The 21,946-nt window shown below is 49.0% G+C and overlaps 9 protein-coding genes across 9 annotated transcripts; 5 read left to right on the forward strand and 4 right to left on the reverse strand.

The window, feature by feature from the left end:
- The first annotated feature begins 1,300 nt into the window (after positions 1-1,300).
- BDW43DRAFT_262761 (uncharacterized protein) lies at positions 1,301-2,348 on the forward strand. The gene is made up of 2 exons (XM_032040461.1): positions 1,301-1,767; positions 1,848-2,348. Exon 1 carries the CDS (start codon positions 1,467-1,469, stop codon positions 1,722-1,724), a length of 258 nt encoding a protein of 85 aa, XP_031904827.1. The 5' UTR covers positions 1,301-1,466; the 3' UTR covers positions 1,725-1,767; positions 1,848-2,348.
- An 83-nt stretch (positions 2,349-2,431) lies between these two features.
- Positions 2,432-4,361, reverse strand: BDW43DRAFT_151324 (uncharacterized protein). The gene is made up of 2 exons (XM_032038447.1): positions 4,222-4,361; positions 2,432-4,067 (listed from the first exon to the last, which is right to left on the reverse strand). The coding sequence occupies exons 1-2, from the start codon at positions 4,245-4,247 to the stop codon at positions 2,513-2,515; spliced, it is 1,581 nt and encodes a 526-aa protein (XP_031904828.1). The 5' UTR covers positions 4,248-4,361; the 3' UTR covers positions 2,432-2,512.
- A 997-nt stretch (positions 4,362-5,358) lies between these two features.
- On the forward strand, positions 5,359-6,028 carry BDW43DRAFT_262764 (uncharacterized protein). The gene is made up of 3 exons (XM_032040462.1): positions 5,359-5,467; positions 5,544-5,598; positions 5,668-6,028. Exons 1-3 carry the CDS (start codon positions 5,387-5,389, stop codon positions 5,853-5,855), a joined length of 324 nt encoding a protein of 107 aa, XP_031904829.1. The 5' UTR covers positions 5,359-5,386; the 3' UTR covers positions 5,856-6,028.
- A 1,947-nt stretch (positions 6,029-7,975) lies between these two features.
- BDW43DRAFT_151446 (uncharacterized protein) lies at positions 7,976-8,747 on the reverse strand. The gene is made up of 2 exons (XM_032038448.1): positions 8,390-8,747; positions 7,976-8,288 (listed from the first exon to the last, which is right to left on the reverse strand). The coding sequence occupies exons 1-2, from the start codon at positions 8,534-8,536 to the stop codon at positions 8,085-8,087; spliced, it is 351 nt and encodes a 116-aa protein (XP_031904830.1). The 5' UTR covers positions 8,537-8,747; the 3' UTR covers positions 7,976-8,084.
- A 55-nt stretch (positions 8,748-8,802) lies between these two features.
- Positions 8,803-13,868, reverse strand: BDW43DRAFT_296969 (CAP-Gly domain containing linker protein BIK1; the record flags this gene model as incomplete). The annotated part of the gene is made up of 5 exons (XM_032044300.1): positions 8,803-8,859; positions 8,968-10,125; positions 10,836-10,839; positions 10,956-11,177; positions 11,899-13,868. The coding sequence occupies 5 exons, from the start codon at positions 13,866-13,868 to the stop codon at positions 8,803-8,805; spliced, it is 3,411 nt and encodes a 1,136-aa protein (XP_031904831.1).
- A 971-nt stretch (positions 13,869-14,839) lies between these two features.
- Positions 14,840-17,030, forward strand: BDW43DRAFT_262776 (putative serine/threonine protein kinase ENV7). The gene is made up of 3 exons (XM_032040463.1): positions 14,840-15,315; positions 15,384-15,993; positions 16,047-17,030. The coding sequence occupies exons 1-3, from the start codon at positions 15,196-15,198 to the stop codon at positions 16,586-16,588; spliced, it is 1,272 nt and encodes a 423-aa protein (XP_031904832.1). The 5' UTR covers positions 14,840-15,195; the 3' UTR covers positions 16,589-17,030.
- Positions 17,031-17,469: 439 nt separating this feature from the next.
- On the forward strand, positions 17,470-19,755 carry BDW43DRAFT_306699 (putative C6 transcription factor; the record flags this gene model as incomplete). The annotated part of the gene is made up of 6 exons (XM_032046082.1): positions 17,470-17,568; positions 17,619-17,731; positions 17,806-17,885; positions 17,944-18,599; positions 18,659-19,407; positions 19,500-19,755. The coding sequence occupies 6 exons, from the start codon at positions 17,470-17,472 to the stop codon at positions 19,753-19,755; spliced, it is 1,953 nt and encodes a 650-aa protein (XP_031904833.1).
- Positions 19,756-19,758: 3 nt separating this feature from the next.
- On the forward strand, positions 19,759-20,183 carry BDW43DRAFT_151503 (uncharacterized protein). The gene has a single exon (XM_032038450.1). The coding sequence runs from the start codon at positions 19,850-19,852 to the stop codon at positions 20,129-20,131; it is 282 nt and encodes a 93-aa protein (XP_031904834.1). The 5' UTR covers positions 19,759-19,849; the 3' UTR covers positions 20,132-20,183.
- A 519-nt stretch (positions 20,184-20,702) lies between these two features.
- On the reverse strand, positions 20,703-21,886 carry med7 (mediator complex subunit MED7). The gene is made up of 2 exons (XM_032038449.1): positions 21,529-21,886; positions 20,703-21,467 (listed from the first exon to the last, which is right to left on the reverse strand). The coding sequence occupies exons 1-2, from the start codon at positions 21,787-21,789 to the stop codon at positions 20,946-20,948; spliced, it is 783 nt and encodes a 260-aa protein (XP_031904835.1). The 5' UTR covers positions 21,790-21,886; the 3' UTR covers positions 20,703-20,945.
- Between the last annotated feature and the right edge of the window lie 60 nt (positions 21,887-21,946).

The following is a 21,946-nucleotide window of genomic DNA, read 5'->3' on the forward strand; positions in this document are numbered from 1 at the left end:
GGATTAGTGGATCTAATCATGGCCCATTGGACCGTTTGATCATCGAATCAGGTACATTTCATGTCACGGAACGTCTTGGATGGAAGAGAATTCTCAACGTGCGTGGTTGCTAGCATCATCGAGCCCAGTCTCGCCCAAGGAGGAAGAAGGCCAAGACAAAGATCGACAGCACATCACCGACGGGAGGTCCGCCGCCAAGCATGCTGTGGCTGTGGTTGACGAAAATTGTGGAAAGAGAAAGATAAGAGAAAAAAGGGGAGTTTAGAGTTGGTTAAAGTTTAGATCATGGTTATTAAGGAGATACAGAGTACAAATCATTAATATAGATAGGAGATATGATTTGCAATGCCATCTATCCATCCTCTTTCTTTTCCCTTACTCTGTCGGAATCTTGTTTTCTTTCAATCTTGTATATACAGAATAGAATTACTCAGTAGTAGTAGTAGTAGTAGTAGTAGTAGTCTGTATAGTCTTGAAAATCAAGATATACATAATTATGAATGATAGATCCGTTCCTCACCAGTGCAATGTGTCAGGCGCAGCGTTGTACAAAAAGAATGCAGGATGATGCACTGCGAATGAACATCAGTTGAAGAGTCAGAAGAAGTTCTTGGCAGGAGGTATCGACTATTGAGCACCGGACTCAACTCTACCTTCAATAATGCGACTACCCAACTATACAAACCCAATTGTGTTTCAGCATTTGAAATTATGAAATATGCATGATGCGTACACTCCCTATGTCCATATTTTCTATTTTTTTTTACTCCCTTGGACGTTTTACTTTTTCCACTACATTCTTTTTGTTGCTGCCTTCATGATCGACACTCGACATCTCTATAAAAATAGGATTTCGCCAAACAGCCAAGCAAGGCTGTGATGATTGATTGATTCGTCAGCATCACGGCAATCATTGCCCAAAGCCTGAGTCGATCAGGAGAAAAGAATGTAACAAGACAGAGGGAAAATGATCTACCGCTATATTCATAGTCTACTGAGAATCCCACTCCTCCACGTTCGCTTACGGAGTAGAGCTCACCCGGACGTTGAAAACTTCCCCCTAAAACCCAAGAACGATAATCCCATATCCTACTCTCTTCCCCTCTTTCCTTTCCGCCCTCCCCGGCTCCATCTCGCCCAGTTTGATCGTCCTCCCTATACATCTCTGATCCATCGATTCATACCGAGGAGCGTGGTGGCTAGATAAGACATGCATCCGCCAAGCCCAGTAGGACTCCCGGCCAAGGAGCACAGGCAGATCAACGTCTCCACCAACCTCCCCCCTCCCTCTTCACTCCGTCCGCTCCATAGCTAGCAAGCCCTTGTCGGGTTTTTCGGCACTCATTAAAAAAGAAACCGCCCCCGGGCAGCTCTGGGCTCAAAATCCGGTCCTTCTTGGCGGACGTGGTTGACTTCATCTGACCGTCATACAGTAGCCAACCCAACCATGCGGGTGAAAACTAGCTATGTACAGTACACAACCAGACCTGTCACGGCACTCTGTATCATTTTTGCATGAGAGACACAAACCCGGGCTGGTTTCATTTCTCTTATCGCGGCTAAATCCTCGCTTGTTTGCTGGGTTTTTTACTCTGTGCTTCCTGCTCATGAGTGTTTTCATTCAATATATCCTGCACGGAGAGGGGCCCGCTTTGCATTTAGCCTGGTCTTGGTTTAAAAAAAAAAATTTTTCTCTCGCTTTTCTCGTTTGTTTCGAGATATAGTGCGGGAATTGCGGGAACTCACCGATTATTGACCGGTTTATCCCTGAGACAAAACCAGTCAGTGGTGAAGATATTGACAGGGATGATGGATGAGAAGAAGCCAAAATGAGAGGTGGGCACTACCGATGCCTATGCAGATACTCATCTAGGCTAGTATACCGAATCTAGTCTCACGGCTCTCCCGGCTTGGTTTGGAGTCAGGAAACGGAAGGATCTGAATGAATGGTATGCGTATACACCCGATGGGGGAGGTAGAGCGAAGAGCTGAGGAATAGAGGTACTTACTGTGCCTAAGACGGAGGTTGAGGGCCCAGAACTTCCCGTCTTTCTTGTCCCTCGGAAGGGACCTTCGGACGATGACTAGAGCTGTACACTAAGACAGTGAAGAAAGTTAGATGCTCCAGGTGGGGACTCAGTGTAACGTAGAAATTATCTATGATCGTCGAGGATGGAGGGCTTTCAACAAATTATCATTCAAGGCTGGAGCACGCAAGGAAATTCGTCACAGATAGAAGGATGAGTAAACATGGCATAACGTTCAGGGAGGCTCCATTGACCCATTTGTTCCAAGCGATTCCACACTTATCATTATCATTATTCATACTCCAAGTTCATGCATATACGTGAAAGTCGTGTGCGAGTTATTTGACCTGTGTCTGTGCGTGTGCGCTCTTTGATATACATGTCGGGTAGGACGACGAGAAGAATAAAACAAAAGAAACGGATAAGGGAGCTTCAATAAACAAGAAACAGAAACAGAAACAGAAGCTCAAGTCATATCAATCATTTCACATCATCATGCGGTACACCAGATCCGAGGCGAGTTCGGTGGTGGTGTCCAAGAGGGGACGCAAGCCCTTGGCCGAGCGCTTATGTGGGTAGGGCATGCCTGCCGTATTCTCCACGGGAGGACAGAAGTCCGCGAGATCCCGTATCTTGCAAGCTGCATAATGTACAACCAATCTCCGAAGCTCGTTGTCGCGAAGCTGAGTGGCTGATGTGGCGGAAATCGGCTCGAGACGGGCGGTCTTGTTGTAGGTATAGTCGAGAAGGTCCAGGATCATTCTCGCTTTAGTGGTCGACAAGGCATACATCTCCTCATCCTGACTGTCCATTGGATGCTCGGGGAATCCTAGGTTAAGGAGATCCCTATGGAGCTTCCGGAGACATAGCTGAGCCAGGGCAGGAACCAAGAAGCGCGTGGCGAAAGCATAGAGCTTGGCGTGGAAAACAAGGTACGGAAGCTCTCCCTTGGTCGACGCGGAGTACGACAGTGAGCTTGGCGGCCTGTTTCCGTGGGTCTGTCGAGGGTCATCATAGTCCATGGCAGCAAACTCATCCCACAGGCTAGTACCCGACTCGTGCTGGAAGTTGAAACGCTGCCGAGCGAAGGACATGTCGATAAAGGAGTTTTTCCGGAAGTAGGATGGCATCTGCTCCTCGGTGACTCTCTCTTCCTCTCTAGTCTCTCCGTTCATGTCTGTCTTTTCAGGCTCGACCGTTCCGGGTTCCTGCGGAGCGGGAGCAGATTGCTCCCATGTTTCAACCTCTGTGGCGACAGGCTCGACAGGCTCGGCAGGCTGCGTGGCCCTTTCAGCAACGGGAGCTTCTGCCATTTCTTGCGGCTGATTTTCATCGGCTGGATGAGTGGTTTCCTCAGCAGGAGGATTCTCGATTCGTTCCGGTTTCTGAGGTGGAGGCGTAGAGGGAGGAGTCAAATTGGTCGTGGTCTCTTCTACGGCAGGACCACCCTTCTTTTTCTTGTCCTTCTTGTTCTTCTTCCCCTTCTTGCCTTTGTTCGTTGTGCCTTCATTAGCGTCCACGGGGTCACCTTCTTCGGCGGCCGGAGTAGCAGGAGGCTGCTCAACGGGTTGTTCTGGGACAGACTCGGGCTCCTCTGGCGGCGCAATGTGCTCCTCCGAGGGATACTCCGGCTCAGGGGTCGGTGGCGCCTGTTCCTCCAAATATTGCTGGACTCCCTCATTGGGCTTGTTTTGCTCCTTGCCAGCATCATCGCTAGCTTTGGGGTCGGGCTGCGCGGTGACCGGTTCTCCAGAGAACACGCCCTTGAATGGGTTGTTCACCACCTGCTCTTGATATTCTTCCCGATTATCCGCACCCGGCACGCTGTAGTCGCCGGTGTATGCATACTCGCAGAAGGCGACGAAGGTCTCAACATCCTCCTCCTCCAAGACGGCGATATGATGCTTGGATTCGCGGGTTTCCCCGCTGTTCATCAAGTGATCCAACGGCTGGGAGACATGACGGGCAAGACCCGATTGAACGGTTAATTTGGTGTGATTGGCGCCGACAAGGAAAGTGAACGGCGGAGAATGGACGATACTGTATCCCAAAGAGAAACTCGGAGGGTCAGCGGCAATACTGTCATGTCATGATTCGCATAACGATTGCGCTCTTGATTATTATACAGGAAAGGAAAAGGAACTCAAACAAAGAGCAGAATTGTTTGTGTGATGAGGTGCCGAAATCAACTCACCTGCTGTAATCCCGATAGTTCTCCATGGACACTTGCTATGACTTTTTTTATTATCCAACAACCCAAGAAGAAGAAAAATGTATACGACAAATAAGGATTAAAAGGAAGAGAACGAGGAGAGAAGAAAAATGAAAGAAAGAGAGCGCAAGTCTCCCACAGTTAATGTTTGAAATTCCAAGAGCTTCTTCTACTAATGATCCAGTATATATAGCGACTTGCCGTACGCACCCTGACCGTTGCACTTGCGCTTAGCAATGCGCCTTCTTATCCCTCCATCGCCGTACAGCACTAGAGGCAAAAGTGACAAGGGGGAAAAAAAAAAAAGTCACAAAAAAGGAAAAGAAAGGGACCCAGCTGGGTCAAGGATAGTGTGCTACGTGTGCATTCATGAGGGGGTTTCGAAGGGTGGATTGACCGCCAACATTGTCGCGATTGCCAACGATGAAATCCCCTCTTATCGCAGATGGACCAGCCACTGGGTTTCCTCACCCGCGAGTGAGTCAACCGTTCCTTGTATCCCATTTGACGATAATATGCGATGCATGGCGGAAAGTGGGTGGACTCCGTTCTTCGTCCTTACCAAGATTGTGGTCGAATTGAGGACTAATTTCTCCGTCGTCTGTGATCTAGTTAGACAGCTCATCTCCAAGATGCGACGAAAGCCTCACGCGAGCCACTGCGGGGACCAGACAGAGTCTTTTCGTTCGGATGACACTAAGGATTTTAGTTTCTTGCTAGATTGTTGCCCGATGCAGCTTTATTTGCCAACCTCCTCACCCAACGGCCTTTCTTGTAGTACCTGTTTGGACTTAATTTAGTTGATACTATTCTTAATTAGTTAGAATTCCTTGACGGAGTGACCTAATATATGAACGAGTGAGCTGGCAGTGGAATGGTTCATTTTAGTGTAATTATCAAGACAATATCAATTTCTCCTCAATCAAGATGTCAGGAGACGGGTAACAAAGTCGAACGAGGGGGAGAGAAAGGCAATATGATAGATCAATCATGGCATGCTGCTGCTGCACTGCATGTATTCCATCTCCCCTGCAAGGTATCAGCGGCATGCCTGTAAGATATAACTATGCGGTGAACGCCACCCCCCATGTTCTTCGCAAGAGCAAAATATAATTAAATCTATTATCTAACCATAATTCATCACCCTATGAAGCATACTAAGCTATATTTGACGTTTCAGGAAAACTCCGCTGTGATGCCCTGGAGATCCTTCCCACGTCATGGATCGGTTTGCAAGCTCTATACCGTGTAATGATTCTGTCCTGCCCTTCAGGCTAATTCCATACCCTGTATAATGATACTAGAAATTCTCAACACTACAGAGTCCCGTCTACGGATATGACAATACCAGAACATACCGTATGCGAAACCGAAACCCCTTCCCCCCCCCCCCCCCCGGACAGGACACTTACTCAAAACCTCAATAAGACATACAACCAAGACCAAACCAGCCTGACAAGAGGAAAAATTCCATCCCAAGCGCACTAACAGCCTCACACGGCGGGAATGACACCCACCACGAAGCGAAGCCAAGCTCAACAGGGGTCCACATCCCAGCCATCTCCTCCCAATCTCCAAACCCACTCCGGCAAGGTCACACAATATTCAGATACTAGGAACCAAATGCTTACTGACGATGATGTTGAAAATTAATAATCGGATCCGCCGTGTTGGACGCCGTATCCATAGTCAGTTTTAAATCAACTAATTATAACGACTCGTCGGTGGAGTAAATCCCTCGAGTTGACTGTCATGAGGGTCATTGAAGGTGGAAAGGTGGGTGGTGGGTAAAGAGCGTGGGTTGGTGAAGTCCAGAGTGGCTGGGGATTTAATCGAGCTTCACCGACATTGTCTCCTTCCGAGAAACGTTGCTTTCGGACGAAAGGTTTAACGTCATAAAGGGCAGGCAAGGAATGACAAAAAAGGCGACTGCCGTGTCTTGTACCTCTTTATTTGTCTAAACCCTTAGTTTCCTGACTATGGATCTCTACGATGGCAGCTCTAAGATTGTCGACTCTATAGTATTGTCTGTCTGCTGTCTCTTGGAAGCACTCGCGATCTTTACTTTTACAATATAGTATCTCGTAGCTCGAACACATTGATTGATGCCGAAGCTAGGTAGTCCCCCATTCGGGTCGCGGTGATATCCGCTAGGCCAAGGGAAACTTCCCATCATTTAGGTAAAAACCTTGGCCGGGACTCCAATGACTAGAGGGTGACAACGCAAATGGTACAGCCAGAGGTCTATTTACAAACAGTCTCTAAGCAGGAACAACCCAACATCCCCCAACCATATCATCCCACCCCTAAGCCTGCACACCTGAAGTGGTTCAATCAGAGGTGTGGCCGGTCTTCAGGATTGATAGACGTATAGGGCCTTGCAAGAGGGATGGTTGAAGAAGGCCATCAGTGCAAGACGAGATCATAGTCACCATGACCCTGAGACACTGGTAAGACACTTGGTCGACTTGCAGGAAGTCCTAACTTGCTTTTCCTGAGAGCTGTCTGTGCTTCGCTAACGATGTGAACGAGATTTTTTAGCCAGCCTAAAGATTCCAGTCAGTAAAGGGACCCAAGGCAGGGCATAGGGCTGTACGTACAAGCTCTCCCTGGCTTGCCACGGTGCAGCTACTGAGAGGATTGTTCTCCGGTGACCAAAAGCGCGTCCTACCTTGTTGCCTTGAAGGTAAAATCTGGACGTGGTAATCAGCTTAGTGACTCGCTCACAGTCTCCATAATAGCCAGATGCTATGCCTGCGGGCGGGCGAGTTTTTTTTTAGCCAGCCTATACAACATTAGTATATCCACCGTGCCAGATCTCATGGAGATTGTCTCTCTTACAAGCTCTGTCACTTACTGGACCTACCCGTGGTGCTAGGCAAGTGGAAATCGGAGGAGGCAGGAGGCAAGAGTCACTATGGCTGTGGCCGAGACGCTTATGAGTGCGAAGCCGGCCCCCTAGCTACCTAGTTAGGCCTGAGCAGAAAGATTCAGGGGGGGGGGGTGTACAAACAAGAGCATGTCCCCGTAGGGAGCTGGCCTGCGGTGTGGGCGAAGGTTTTTTTTTAGCCAGCCTGCAACGGTCATCAGTATTCTAAAAGGATTCATCGGGGAAATGGGTGCATACAAGTTCTGTCACTTACTGGGCTTGCCCACGGTGCCAGGCATAATGCTCACGGAGAGGTAGCAGAGAAGCAGCTCAGTTGCCAAATGATGAGAGAGAGAGAGAGAGAAAGTGAGAGAGAAGTCAAGGCGAGTGTCAAGAAGACGACGGGAAGAAGTCCCAGTGGTGAGCAAACGATTGCCTAATAACCAAAGAAGGCATCGTCAGCAGACGCTCCGAGTCACAAGACCTACCGACATGCCAGCATGAACGAGCTGGCTTGGAGTATGAGTCAAGTTCGATCGCTGGGTCTGTCTCATCAGTAGTAAATGGACACACTGTGGTTGATAGCTCCAGGAGGACTTACACGGACTGCTTCCAGGTGAGATTCCAGGTTGAGGCCATAGATGTAGTTGTTGGGGATGAGGGAGGTGTAAGCGGGGGAGGGGAAAGGGGAAGCAAGGGGGGGGCGTCGAGACAGAAAAGAGTGGATTCCTGAATGTCAAGGCTCCATCCAGGCCCATTGCCAAATTGGAAAGGAGTGAGTCGTCACATTAGCTGCGCGGTATCCGGTCGAGGGCCGTCTTCAAGCATCGTTTTATAGACTTTTCCCCAATTGTAAATTCTTTCGAGAGGTCGACAGAAGAGGCCGAGAGGTCCGATCGAAAGGGGGCTGACAATAGATTGATGGCGAGGAAAGAATCGATATCACATCGAGGTATTGAATGGTTTATAAACCTCTTCAACCCGAGTGGGAAAGGACCAAACGTTCGTTTCCTATGTCGAGGTCAGGCAGACAGACAGCAGGGCTTTCGTTGTACTCGGTGAGATAAAAACTCCGGTTCGTTGCTGAGCTGCTTTTGAGTTGGTTAACGCGAGGCGATTGCGCGGACATCAGGAAGAGAAGGAAGGGAATCATCTTGAACAGATAAGCAATAGGTAAACCCCGTCCGAAACACAAAAACAATTTAGTGAATGTAAGATTTCCATTGACGATATTTATATACACGGAATTCAGGAACAGTTTCTCCACGAGGTGTGACTCACGATCACCAGAATCAAAGCCCAACATAATCGTAGCCCTAACTGCGAGATGCAAGCCCAGTATGGGGTAGACACCCAGCGGTGAGGTGGACGCTTAAGCACCAGAAAAACAGTGGGTATCATTGGAATTACAACAACAAAGTGTTTCATAGAGACTGCAAGGGCCCATTCAAGAGCGACCTCTGCTTGGAAGGCGAAGCGAGAATGACAGAATGTTGGCTGTGGTGTGGATTCCAGTTGTTGGCTTGGCGGGACCCTAGACACGTGGCGCAGGTTCCAGGTAGCGGTGAAAATGGATTTCAAATTCCACCGTCCGACTGCCGAGGTCAGGCACAAGAACAAGAATCTGACGTGGTGTCTGCGTTATTTGCGATCGCGAATTATGAAACGCCGGTTAGACCGTTCGGGTACCCAGGTCACGTTTCAGGTCGATCCGTCTGCAAAGTGGCCGCATTCTGAAACAAGGCGGTTATCTGGCCATCGAACCTCCAATTACTGATAACTGTAGATTTGCGGCAGCTGACCAGACTAGCTGCACAAATAAAAGTGAGGCTCGCATTCTCAGTGAGAAATCAAGCAACTTTTCGCCCAACATTGCCGATACCCCGTCCAACTACGCTGATAACAACGTCACCATGCTCATTCTCCCCGGCAGCCTCTCGGAGACCCCAGCCAGGGGCACCAAATTTCGCCAAATCCCTCGCCAGCTGGATTACTCCTTCGTCTGCAATCACATCACGACCAACTTGAAGCCGACCAACGTCCTCAGAACCCATGGTCATAAGACCCAACATTGTCGGGGCAGCAGCAGGGGCAACACAACCACCTTTCGAGATAGTTTCTAGTAGCTGATAGGCACACTGCCTTCCAATATCCTCAGGAGGCTGGCCACCTGTAGGTGGGGATGCTACGTCGGCAGAAAAGAGGCAACCGGTAGAGGACTCTGCAACCAGCGACAATCCGAATCCAAGACCAAACTTCTTCTTAGCCGAAGGATTGGTCTTGTCGTGGGCAGGAACCAGCGGGGCAGATGACACATCAGAAAAAATGTAAGTGTCAGGCACAAGCGGGTTTAGAACACCACGAGTAGTTTCGATCATTCTTGCGTTGTTGGAGCCTGAGACACCCACAGCATAGGCCACACCACGAATCTTCTTTATTCTGCCCGCGTTCATCAGGTGAAGAGTTTTTGGAAGGCGGACTTGGTGACCGAAAACCAGCTGAACTTCACCGCCACCTCCTCTGCCATTGGGGCCAGGGTTGGACCTTCGTAGGATACGGAGTTCGATATTGTTGAAAATTCCAAATTGATTGTAAAGCGGTAAGATCGCTGTCCGCACGCTGTCCGCCGACATATCACCCGTTGGTGTGGATGAAGTGATTACACCAGGACCAGTAAAGAGAACCTTTATAGGAGCTTTGGAGAATGGCGCCAAAAGGCAAAGTGGCAGCAGGTAGTAACTCACACCGCGAGTGCAACTTGCTGGGAGCTCATGCCTGATCACACCACCACTGCCTGCTCCTGCACCGCTTCCAGTGATGAGACCAGGTTTGTAGACCAAGATAGTTCCCGTATAAGAAATTTCCAGTTGAGAGCCATTGGTGACAGCCTCGAGAAGACGAAGGAAAGAGATTTCATAGGGAGTAAGACCGGGATTGGTTGGAGAGGAAGGGCGGATTTGAGAGATGTGCACAGTACGGCCAGTTAAGGTTGCAAAGATCAAGCGATACACAAAATTCTTGTGGCCGGTGAAGCGAAGAGGGGGTTGGGAGGTTGCCATGATAGCTTAATTGGAGAATCACTGAATCTCCGTTGTGAACCAGCAACGTCGCGATCAGAAGTCGTATACATTTGAGCCAACAAAAAAAATGCAACTAGAGAAATTCTGTCGGGGAAATAATGTTCCGCCGTGACTGTCGGGGTTAAGCCAAACGCTATCTCCGGACCTGATTATCAATGTCGCATGATATGAGACTTCAACCCTCTGTCTACTTCGAATTTAATCTGGTAATACTAGGCGCTCCTTGAGATTGAGAAAGAAGCGCAGTATTCTTGTGGTATCGATTCAAAATGCTTCCCGCTGCTTTGAATATTCCCAAATGGTATATCGTCAATCCACTCTCCCTCGTATATATTTTTACCCCTCCCCCGCAATGCATCACAGCATGCGACCAACTTTATCTGATCGTAACATATCCGCACCATGGCTGACCATACATCTACAGGCTCGAAGCCAATTCTCACCTTCTACAACCACCTGTAAACAATTACTGTGTTTACCACCCTTCTTCCCCGGCAACAGCCGGCTACACTGTGATGATAGTGGGCGGTCCCAACGCCCGAACAGACTACCACATTAACTCCACCCCGGAGTTCTTCTACCAGTATCGGGGCTCAATGCTTCTCAGGACTGTTGACACATCCGCTTCGCCTCCAGTATTCCAGGACATTCCTATTCATGAGGGTTCCATATTCCTTCTACCCGCCAACACGCCTCACTGCCCGGTGCGGTTCAAGGATACTGTGGGTGTTGTGATGGAAGTCCCAAGAGCTCAAGGGGCGATTGACATTATGCGGTGGTACTGCAAGAACTGTACTGAGATTGTATGGGAGAAGCGGTTTGTGTGTACGGACCTGGGAACGCAGGTGAAAGAGGTGGTTGAAGAATTCGGCGCGGACCAGGAAAAGCGGACTTGCAAGGCGTGTGGTACTGTTGCTGAGACGAAGTATAAAGAGGGAGAGTTGGTGCAGCCGCCTAGCGTTCCTGAGTAGTCGGAGTAGTCGGCCTTTCTACCTAGTGGTTGACCCCGGAATGATGCCCAGAGCGACTTTGTTAATTGACGTATCGTGTATAATTTTCAGGTGTATATGATGATGACGATGATGATTGATGTTATGATTGTGGGTGGATATGTTGATTCTATATCAGGAAATGAAGAAAAAAAGCGTCAAAGAATTGAAATATTATATATATGTATGTATATCGGTCTAGATTAGGCTGACATTGCGAAGGGATGTCAGGGAAAAAAAGTGAAGAATGAACAGAAGCGAGAATGGCCAGCTCCAAGGGACTTGAAACATGAAAATACAAAAAGGAGTAAATATATTAAAACGAGCGACGCTTGGGTTATTCAATGTATGCTCACACAAAAATTTAATGCTGTTAGAAAATCCGACAAGGTTCACGAGCAAATAGGCTGACAATGAGAAAAGAGCCAGGATAGCAACTAAAAAGATAGAAAACAGATGACCCGGAATAATACAGTGTATAGTGCATCCAAGAGAAGAAGATGTGCCTAACCCATTATAAAAGATAAATCAGGAAGGAACTCGCTAACCGATAAGAATGTCATCTCACATCACAGTTGCGAGGTGCGTTTGAGGTCACAGTAAAAGAACTCATCCCGGGGTCAAATACCTCATATATCAGTATCCCAACCAGCTAACCCATTAATCATCAAATGGACAGTCTATGCTTTCATGGCCATCCCTTTCACAGAGAGCACACCACTTCGATTCATCAACTATCCCGCTCGCTTTCCCTGCAACAGGGCCCATGGAAGATGTTGTCGCGACGCCTTTCAACCCCTCTAGAACAACATCGCGACCGGTTTTCGTTTTTTGAGGGGTTGTGGGATCCCCATTACCGGACGGTGCGGACTCCGGGGCAGGTGATGTCTCCGGCGTGAATTTTTCATCAGTTGAGTCCTCATGAGAGGTCTCTTTGGTGTCAGGATTCTTGTTTTTTTGGTCGGCACCAAACATATTAGTGCAGCTCAGGATGTCATGGCCACCGGTTTCACAAATCTCGCACCATAGAGAAGTAGCGTCATCATCAGATCGGCCATCAGATTCGTGCATAGTTTCCAGTCGCTGATGGGAAGATTCCGAAGCACTGCGGAGCCGTCCAGGGTAAGCCTGGTATTGGTCATCATGCGGCGGTTGATCGTGCCAGTCGCCTGGGACCACAGTGCGGTCAGACAGCCGATGGGCATGGTTAGCAGTATGCTCGGGTCCGATCTTTCCAATGGAGCTCGAAGATTTGTGGTAGGAGTGTGAACCATTGGTAATGGGGTTGTGAGGGCGACTATCGCTATTGAATTGCAATTGCTGAAGCTCATGCTCCAGTTCCTCAATGCGGAAAGTCTTCCGTTCTGTCATACGTTCGAACTCCTCCACACGCTGTTCCAAGTGCGCCACATGTTCTGCATCATACTCCGGCTGCGAACTCCCAATTTCATTTTGTTGAAGTGCGTGCAGATTGGGGTCACCCCGGCTTAAGGAATGGATAATGGCTTTGAGACCACGGATTTCATCATCCTTCTGGTCAAGCTCTCTCGAATGCTGTTGTCCATCTCCAGCCGTGTGAGGAGAAGACCTTCCACGTTCCCTATCCAACTCAAGCTTCGTCCGTTCGACCTCGCCCCTCAAAAACTCGACTTCTGCCCGTGCCTCAGCTTCTCCACGGCGCGCATCTTCTAGACCCTCCTCTAACTCCGAAACCAACTCCTCCAGCAGCTTTAGCTGCCTTGCAACAGTCTCAACGTCTTCTCCTCTGTCTTGCAGCTCCTTATTTTGCTGCATCAGCTCATCCAGACGCTGCTCATATACCCGCTCTGTTTCAGCGGCAGCTACTTCCAAGGTATCCAGAGTGCTCCTGAAATCCGCCCGATGGAGGTCGAACTCTGCCGTGAGCTGAGCAATCCTCTCATTCCTGTCGCGCAGCTGAGCGCGGATAGAAAGAGCGTCCGACCCCTCCAGCTCTTCCAGCATTCTCTGGAATTCGGACAATGCATTTGCCTGTTCATCTAGCTGTTTGTCGCGGTCTAGAAGCTGCTTCTCGAGACCCTTAACCTGATCCTTCAACTCCTGCACCTCCGTGGCCATCGCATTCCGCTGGATATCCGACGTCCTCGTGGATTGAAAGTCATCATCTACACTCAGGCGGGAGGGCGGTCGGCTGGAGGTTCGGGAGGGCGCTTTAACTGGACTCCGCGGATGGCCATTCGAGCTGGGGGTCCTCGATGCCCCAGAGGGAGTGCGTAGTCCTGTAAGACTCAATTTCGAGGGCGACGGGCCCCACGGAGATTCTGCTCGGGGAAGCGAAGGTCGTCTCACACCCGGACGGGGAGTTCGAACTGCGGGGCTCAAGCCAGGGCCGACGGATTTGCTGAAGTTGATGGGTCGGGAGGGCGTTGGAGGGGTTACACTGGGAACACTAGGGCCGGACGAACGTTTTGTAACATACTTGTTGTTGTTCATCGGAACGAATATGCCGGAGCCAGGGGTGGAGGTTGCAAAGTATTTCTTCCCGTCCACGTCTCCATTGTTCTTCCCTCGTCTGGCATGCTCAGCTGCCAGTTCGATGCCAGCGAATTTCCCTGGTTTGCCAGCTACACCACCCAAGTACTTGATTGTCCCATACATACCCCCGGGAACGTTTACCAGGTCGCCGACCTGGATGTCGTCAAGGGGCGCCATCAGGGTATAGAGAAACCGATTGACCTTGGCGGATGGGACGAAGGAGAGAGGATCAACTGGATATTAAATCATTCGAGGTCGAGAAAGGAAGTCAGCGTGGGAAAGAAGACTGGTTTCGAGGTAAGGGATGATATGCAAAGACGGACGTGACTGATCATAGACCGGCAGGCATAGTATTGATAGTCTGAGCAAACTAGTCGCTAGGAGGCTTGGAGGATTTTCTACACTGGTTTCTTTCTGTTCTGGTCGGGCAGCGAGGGGACCACCGAAGGAGAAAGAATTGAGTCGATCGCCACTCAGTTTCTTGCTCTCAAGTCAAAAAAGAAAGTAATGGATTGATTCAACTCATTCCCCAGAATGTCATCATGCATTACAGGGGGCCTATTCGAATGTCAACCGTAGCAAAACATAAACAAGACACGAATGAACCATGGGTTAGTGCTCCACCCCATGTGACATACAGTTCCTTACAATACGGAGCACATACAACAACTTAACTTCTTGGGCAACAGGGGGGGAAGGGAGGAGGCGGTTTAGTGGCCGTTTCTTTCCTACCGCCTACTATATTGAGCCTCTTTCCTGCACCAGGTGTGATTAATTAGGTACGAGGGAATCGTTGAAAGGTTATGCATATGCATTCACTTACTAGTAGTATGTACTCTGTATAGGTAGATGGAAAGTTGAATAGGGAAGATAATTGACCTTGACCTGCACAAATCTGCCCTGTTCCTAGAAGCTACTAGTATTCTTTTCTTTATCAATCTATACATAGCAATTTCTCCGAAAAATGTGGTATGTGGATGCCTTTTGACCACATGGGTCAATTCTATCTCTCACATGGGGTGAATGGAGTACTGTCTGTATGTACCCAGATGTAGGGCGTATCTTACATACGCAGACTCACTTTCATCTTGGTGAACCTTCTCGGTAATCTTCGTAATTACGTGTCGGGGATCCAGTGGTTGCACGGGCTACTACAGCCGTCGGGTCTCGATTATTATTCATCAACTTCCACCTCATCATTATCAGGTTGGTGCTTACACTCGACCACAACGGGGCATTCGACGTTCTCTTCTCTGACCGTTCTAGGACGTGCAATTTCCCCGACATTTTCTTCCTTACCGCTGACCTGCATCTATCCCTTCTCTCCCTTGCCGCATCTCCTAGTCTCCTTCCTTCCCTTCCCCGTCTCCGCCCGGTTTCAATCGGTCGCCTGGCCTTTGTGGTGGAGTCAAGGTAGCACTACGATAACCTTCTCAGTCGCCAAATTGTCGAGTGCGCGTTTGCTCAGCAGGCTTGCTGGGTGATACGATAGTGACCTGCGAAAATGGCGCAATATTTCTTCGATCTCCTGTACAACTTCACCGATTGCATGTGCTGCTTTCCTAGCACGCCGCAACTCAAGATCAACAACCGCAGCTTCAAATTACTCCGTCTTCTGGGTGAAGTAAGATACCCAAGGAAGCTCAAACTTAGCCCGGAGGTCTCCTGCTAACCGGCAACGATTTATCTTAGGGTGGTTTCTCCTACGTGTACCTGGTCCAAGACAAAGCAACGTCGGAGCTGTTTGCGCTGAAGAAGATCCGATGCCCCTTTGGCCAGGAATCTGTTTCCCAGGCTCTGAAAGAAGTCGAAGCCTACAACCTATTCGCTTCACAGCCCAATATCATCCATTCGATTGATCACTCCGTTTCCACGGAGTCAGGTTCGAAGTTCCGTTCGGATGGCGGAGAGCCCGGATCTAAGACTGTCTATATCCTACTGCCTTACTATCAACGGGGTAATTTACAGGATGCTATCAATGCCAACCTAGTCAATCATACTCAATTTCCGGAGAAGCGACTGATGGTGTTGATGCTTGGCGTCGCCAAAGCGCTCCGAGCCATGCATCAGTATCGTGTTAAGAGCGGTGCCGGGCCGACTCGCAAGGCGAAAGCTGTAAGAAGGGAGGGCGAAGAGGCCGATGCAGCCATGCGCATGGGGAAGCCGAAGCGCCGAGCAACTCAGCCGGCCGATGATGAGGACTCCGAAAACGAGCCATTGATGGATGACGAGGTCACGAGGAGTCAGGAAGGGGTTCAGGACGGCGGTCTGCGCCCATACGCGCATAGAGATATCAAGCCTGGTAGGGTTCCGGTTACCATATCTAGAGCCCTAGTCGCATAGCTGACGAATTAGGCAACATCATGATCGACGACGATGGACAATCACCAGTGCTGATGGATCTCGGCTCCCTCGCACCCAGCCCCATCGCTATCACTTCACGTTCACTTGCGTTAGCAGTACAGGATACAGCCGCGGAACATAGCACTATGCCATATCGAGCGCCGGAACTTTTCGACGTAAAGACCGGCTCCATCATCGACACCAAAGTTGATATCTGGTCACTAGGATGTACCCTTTACGCTTGCTTGGTAGGCAAAAGCCCCTTCGAAGCACGCAGCGAAGAGACCGGTGGTAGCCTGAGCATGTGCGTGTTGGGTGGAGACTGGCGATTCCCCGATGAGAAGCCGGGCAAGGGCAAGGGCAAGGGCAAAGCTGGCGATGACACCCGCAAAGACACCACGGAATCGATCAGCGCGCCTGTCAAGGATGTCGTTCGGAAATGTTTACAGGTAGAACCGGCAGATCGACCTGACATCGACGAATTGATCCAAATCATGCAGGACGTCATTAAGAATTTGCCGGATGACGATGAGCTTGCTGGCAGTTCACGCTGAACCCGGCCCCTGTTGGGCAATCTCTATTCTATCGTGTCATATGCGTCGCATTTGACTTCTTAGATCGTGCGTTGCGTTGTTCGGTTACTTATCGACCGGAGTGTACAGTATGAGCAAATTTTGAACCAGATGTCCGATTCCCCTCCGCGCGGGCTTCCGGTGTTCCCGCAAATCTCATGGTTGGCTTTACGGGAACGAGAGGTGCTTTTCGTATAGTTTTTGTATTTATCGAAGTTTGATACCACAATCGCATTCGTTGCAGGCTGGCCTTTTGCACATAATCCGCAAGGGTACGTTTGTGTTTATTTTTATTTTTATTTTTATTTCTTAAATATAAATACAACTTCTCGCTGCGGAAGTTAGATTGTTCTTGAGTCTAAATCTACTTATTGAGTATCAAACTCTGGCTATATAGACAAGGCTATATCTACCTCTCGTATAAAAATAGAACTAGGTTATCTAAGGTTGGCATCACCTCAGCTCTCTTGTTAGAAATCTAGTGATGACGATTTGTCATTGAAGGCCACGGATTAGTTAACTAACATATCTCCGCTTACTAACCTGTATTGATCATCATCTTGCAACTTTCAGATCGGCGCTTGTCTCGGGCTTTCGGCCGCGGAAACAATAATTCCCGACTCAAATCTAGATCCAAAGTCCCGAATGGACGAGACTTTAAAACAAAAAGATTTGCCCCCAACATCACGTTTATGTAAAGTCCTTGCTCTGGGTCGCGTTAGTCAGCGGCAGCTGGGTCTCCATTTCTTCATCTCCATCTCCGTTGTGGTCCCGCATATCAGGTTGACGCCGCTGGAATTTTTAAAGTTATCGACTATAGCCCCTTCAAGCCAGCGCTAGTCTCAGTGGAGGCTGACTATCCCATGTATCCGTCTCCAACATCCGCTGAGAGGTCGGAGGATGAAATTCGACCCTCAAGGAAGCGCACGGCGAGAGCCTGTGACGCATGCTATAAACGAAAGGTATCACTGCAGTGCCTCTGGCTGTGGGCCTAATGCTTATTTCTGCACAGATTAAGTGCGATGCAGCTGTGCCACAGTGTAACTGGTGTAGCCACCACAACATCCCATGTACATTTGAGCGAGTCATTCGTCAAAGACGAAAGGATAAGACAAATGGAAATACGTATGACATAGTCAAACCAACCGTTACTATTCCTGCCAAAAAAAAAAATACTAACTTAGCGTGCGATGCCCTAGCCAACAAAAAGCTACTGGCCTGGCTGAGCGCATCGATAGGATAGAGAAACTCCTGACGGATAGCTTGTTCAGGGAGCCCAGTGTGTCCGCCTGATCTCCAACTGCATCTATTGTAAGACTGACCGGTATTCTTTCCAGCGCCTACAGTGTCTCCCAGCACGTCTGGATCCAGCGGGTTTGGGATCAATTTGCCTGGAAGTTTTCCACCTCTCAGTCAATCATCTCTCTCGTCTTCTGTACCGCTACATTTTGCAGGCCGAGAGCTGAGCGTTGTCAGCTTACTTACAGGCATTCCACTCCTGCTACCAGAGGGTCAGGAATGGGTCCAATCGCGAACTGGGCAAACCGTCGATGTCCAAAAGCTCTGTCCTGCAAACCCTCCGTGGGAGAAACAACGAGTCCAGAATTCCTGGGCGATGTTAAATCACCTCAAGACGGGAGCTATATTTGATCTCCCGGACAGAGAAATTTTGAAAATCCATCTCGAAAGGTATCGACAGTCACTCATGCAGAGCATATTCCCCATTGTAGACCCTGCACTTTTCCAGGAGACCATGGATGCGGTCTACCAACAACCCCAATCCGATTCTTGCCCTTCACAGTCGAGCTTGAGAGGGTGTATATTTGCCTTTTTGGCTTTCTCGTCTCTCATTATGAATCCATGTACGGAGCAAGGAGTGCCGACCCCTCCACCTGTTGATGGCGAGAGGTACTTTATGAAAGCACATTTCATGGTACCTCAAATCTTGCAAGGGACCCCGACGTTGGACGGCGTACAGACACTTACAATGCTGGTGTGTCTGTACTACCTACTGCTACTCAATCTTGAAGGCTAATCGAGTATTTTAATCAGGCATTGTCCGAACTAGTCACCGGGAGTCTGCAATCCGCAAACTATTTCGGCACTCTCGCCGCACGCATGCTGTTCATGCTAGGCGCTCATACGTGCTCAGAAGACACCGAATATCCGATATCGTCTGTCAGAGGTCTTGACCCTAGAGTCCAGCGACAACTCAGGATTATTTTCTGGCTCTGTTTTACGATTGAAAAAGATGTCTGTATTCGCATCGGCCAACCTCAGATATTCACCGAGGAAAACTGCGACTTGACTCTACCAGCTGGTTACGTGGAACAACTATATGCAGGCATGCAGATACACCACTGCGAGAACGAACCACCCAACCCCCTATTCCCCGTCGACCTTCGCCTAAGTATCATCAAGTCCCGAGCCTATAGTGCGCTCTATTCATTCAAGGCCCTCAAGAAAACCGACGCCGAACTCCTGAAAGAAATCCGTGAGCTAGACGATGAGCTAGAAAGATGGCGCATGTCTGTCCCCCTCGAATGGAGACCGACTCTCTCCTTTTCCCACGAAACCCCAGATCCAAACGTCAGCATGCACTCCGTCATGCTGCGCTTGAACTACCACCTCTGCATGACAATCATCCACCAGGCGAGCAGCCGCTGCAAATCCTGGGCCAAGGGCCAAGGCGGCGTGATGGATGGCGTAAGCTCCAGTTTGGCCCTCTCCGTCGAAGCCAGCCGCTCGACACTCCTCTACATCGAAGCAGCGGAGCACGTCCTCGTCGACGGTATCTTCTGGTACGTTTCCACGAACCCCGTACCCCACGCCTCCCCTCCTTCTCCTCTTCACGTGTAACCCTAGACCCTGACCTAGCTAACACCCGCCCAAGGACCCTCATCTTCTACCCCATGTCCGCCCTCCTCGCCATCTTCTGCAACATCCTCCAAAATCCGTCGGACCCACAGGCCACAAAGGACCTGGCGCTCCTTCGCACGGCCACGAGCATGATGGAGCGCCTTTTCTCGCGGCAGCCCTTCGCAGTCACTGAGATCGTGCATATCAAGCTCGTGGCCGATTTTGTCTCCGAGCTGTATAGACTTGCCACTTGTGCTATCGAAAAAGCGTGGAATGAGCGTTCTGTTTAGGGTTGGGCTAGATAAGGTGTTTTAGGTGTATAATTATTGGACGAGTTTACGGGTTATGATGGAATCTGAAGTTTAAGATTCACGGTAGGTATGTATGTATCTTGCTATGTGTGTGCGGGTGTGTTTGGTTTGGTCAAGGTTGGGCAGGGTTTTCCTTTTTCTCGAGGGACCTATTATTGGTATATACTTGGTTTGTGGAAGGTATTTATTTATATTGTTTGATTTTGGGTTTACTGTTCCGGGTCTTTGTACATTCAAGGGGTGGCTAGGTCATTCATACAGCCCCAAAATGCAACTTGGGCGAAGTTCACATCTACCAGAACAAAATAAAGATCTGATTCAAAAAAATTTAACATTCATATCTACTCGAAGCTAATTATATACTAAGAAACCTAATCAGAACCAGTTAGCAATGATCCACATCATTGAACAAATCCGGCGGAAGGAACTAAACAGTCAAGCAATACAGCTCGAAATTTTTCAGATAGTAGATGCGCGAATGTAATCAAGAAGCACTTTTGTGCTCTCAGATGGGGTTGAAACAAAAAATAAAAAGGCATCAATCATCACTGTAGGGTCTTGACGAAAAACAAAATAAAACTTACCATTGAACCTTGTTACAAGTTGCGAAGCTTGAGGTGAATGATCGTGGAGATGCTCAAGCAGTATCCAAACTCTAGGAAGCATTAAGCTAGACTGGAACATGAGTTCTTCCAGGTAACCATTCTGGTCGTATTGAGGTGTAGACAAAGATGGTTGTGTAGAGAAAATTTGGTGGGATTTTAAAGGTGCGGAACTAGCGCGACACGTGACTACCGCGGATTAACCATGGTCCGTTGTGTTGAAGTGGGTAGCTATGGAGACACCAAGCACGGTGGCCGAGATTAGGTCCTTCGATATGGTGGATTTGCAGGTTTGTCCGGATGAGAAATGGTTAACCAAGTTGTGATTGTAGACTGATTCGTGGCACTAAGGCGGTCTTGATCCCCCCGTCGAGGTAGACTGACCTAGCGCGGCTGAAACGGCGTATTGAGTCGATCGAAGAGAAGCGAAGATTTGCTGCATGCCTGAGATCCAGCGGTATTCATGATGTAGTTAGTAGTGTCTCGACAAAGGATTTTGTGCGTGAAGCACTTCGTATTGGGTGATTCAAGAGCTGGAAATTAGGATAATCATAATTGTCGAAAGCCTCAATTTTTCTCGTCCAAAAGTTCCCAGACCAATCGCACGTTTTCAGTCGTCTTCCCTTCTGATTCAGATGGTTGCTTTGTCTCATTTTCAGGAGCCTCAATAGCTGTTTCTATATCGATGCCGTCCTTTTTTAACTGCTCGAGAACTCCTGTAAGCTCCTCCTTTAACTTGTCCATTTGCTGTATCTCCTCTTTGGTGTGATTAAGTTGTTCCTCCATCATTAGAATGAGCGATTCTCGTGCTTGGTGAGGCCGATACAGATTCAGAAGATGATGCGCGTTGATGAACAGGTTGCGCAAGTCCTCCACCTTGGATTCGAACTGCTCTGGAGATACCGAAAGAATGCCAACAAATTCGAGAAAATTGAGAAGCAAAGATTTACTGATTTTGAGGAGATAATACGCGTGGTTCAATGGACGGGCAGGCTCTGAAGGTTGCTCCCCGGCAGCATCATCAGTCGAGGGAGAGGGATAGAGCTGTGTTATGCCTTGGTCTTTGAGGGAAGGGAGAGCGGTTGAAAGCTGGAACTTCCTGTAAGCTATAGCTAGAGATATGAGACCCAGGTAGCTAAAAGAAACTCACACTTTGTAGTTCTCCAAACACACTATAATGACCCGATTTAGGTATTTCTGGTGGAACGAGAAAACGGAGCTCTGGTGGCAGGTCTAGAGCACGCAACTCTGTTGGGGTCCAGTTCCTTTTCTGTGGTTTTCCATTTTCGCCTTTGGACGCACTCTTTTTGATCTCTTCTAGCTTCTTGAGGTTATTCGGTGTGAAGTGTTTCCATAAAGGAGGAGGCGGGGCGAAAGCTGTGAGGGGTCTTTGTTGACCAGTGTCGGCCATGATTTTGCTTCGTATGTAACCAGGCTATGATACCGCCGTATGAGGTTCGAAATGTCAACAAGGTGACTTGGTGGGCCGGAAAAGTGAAGCTGTGACGAAGTCATTGGTAGTGACTGGGAATGCGATGCGGAGATGCCGCGGAAGTTTTGTGGTCTGT

This window comes from Aspergillus alliaceus (assembly GCF_009176365.1).
Source record: "Aspergillus alliaceus strain CBS 536.65 unplaced genomic scaffold BDW43scaffold_4, whole genome shotgun sequence".
NCBI classification, from domain to species: domain Eukaryota; kingdom Fungi; phylum Ascomycota; class Eurotiomycetes; order Eurotiales; family Aspergillaceae; genus Aspergillus; species Aspergillus alliaceus.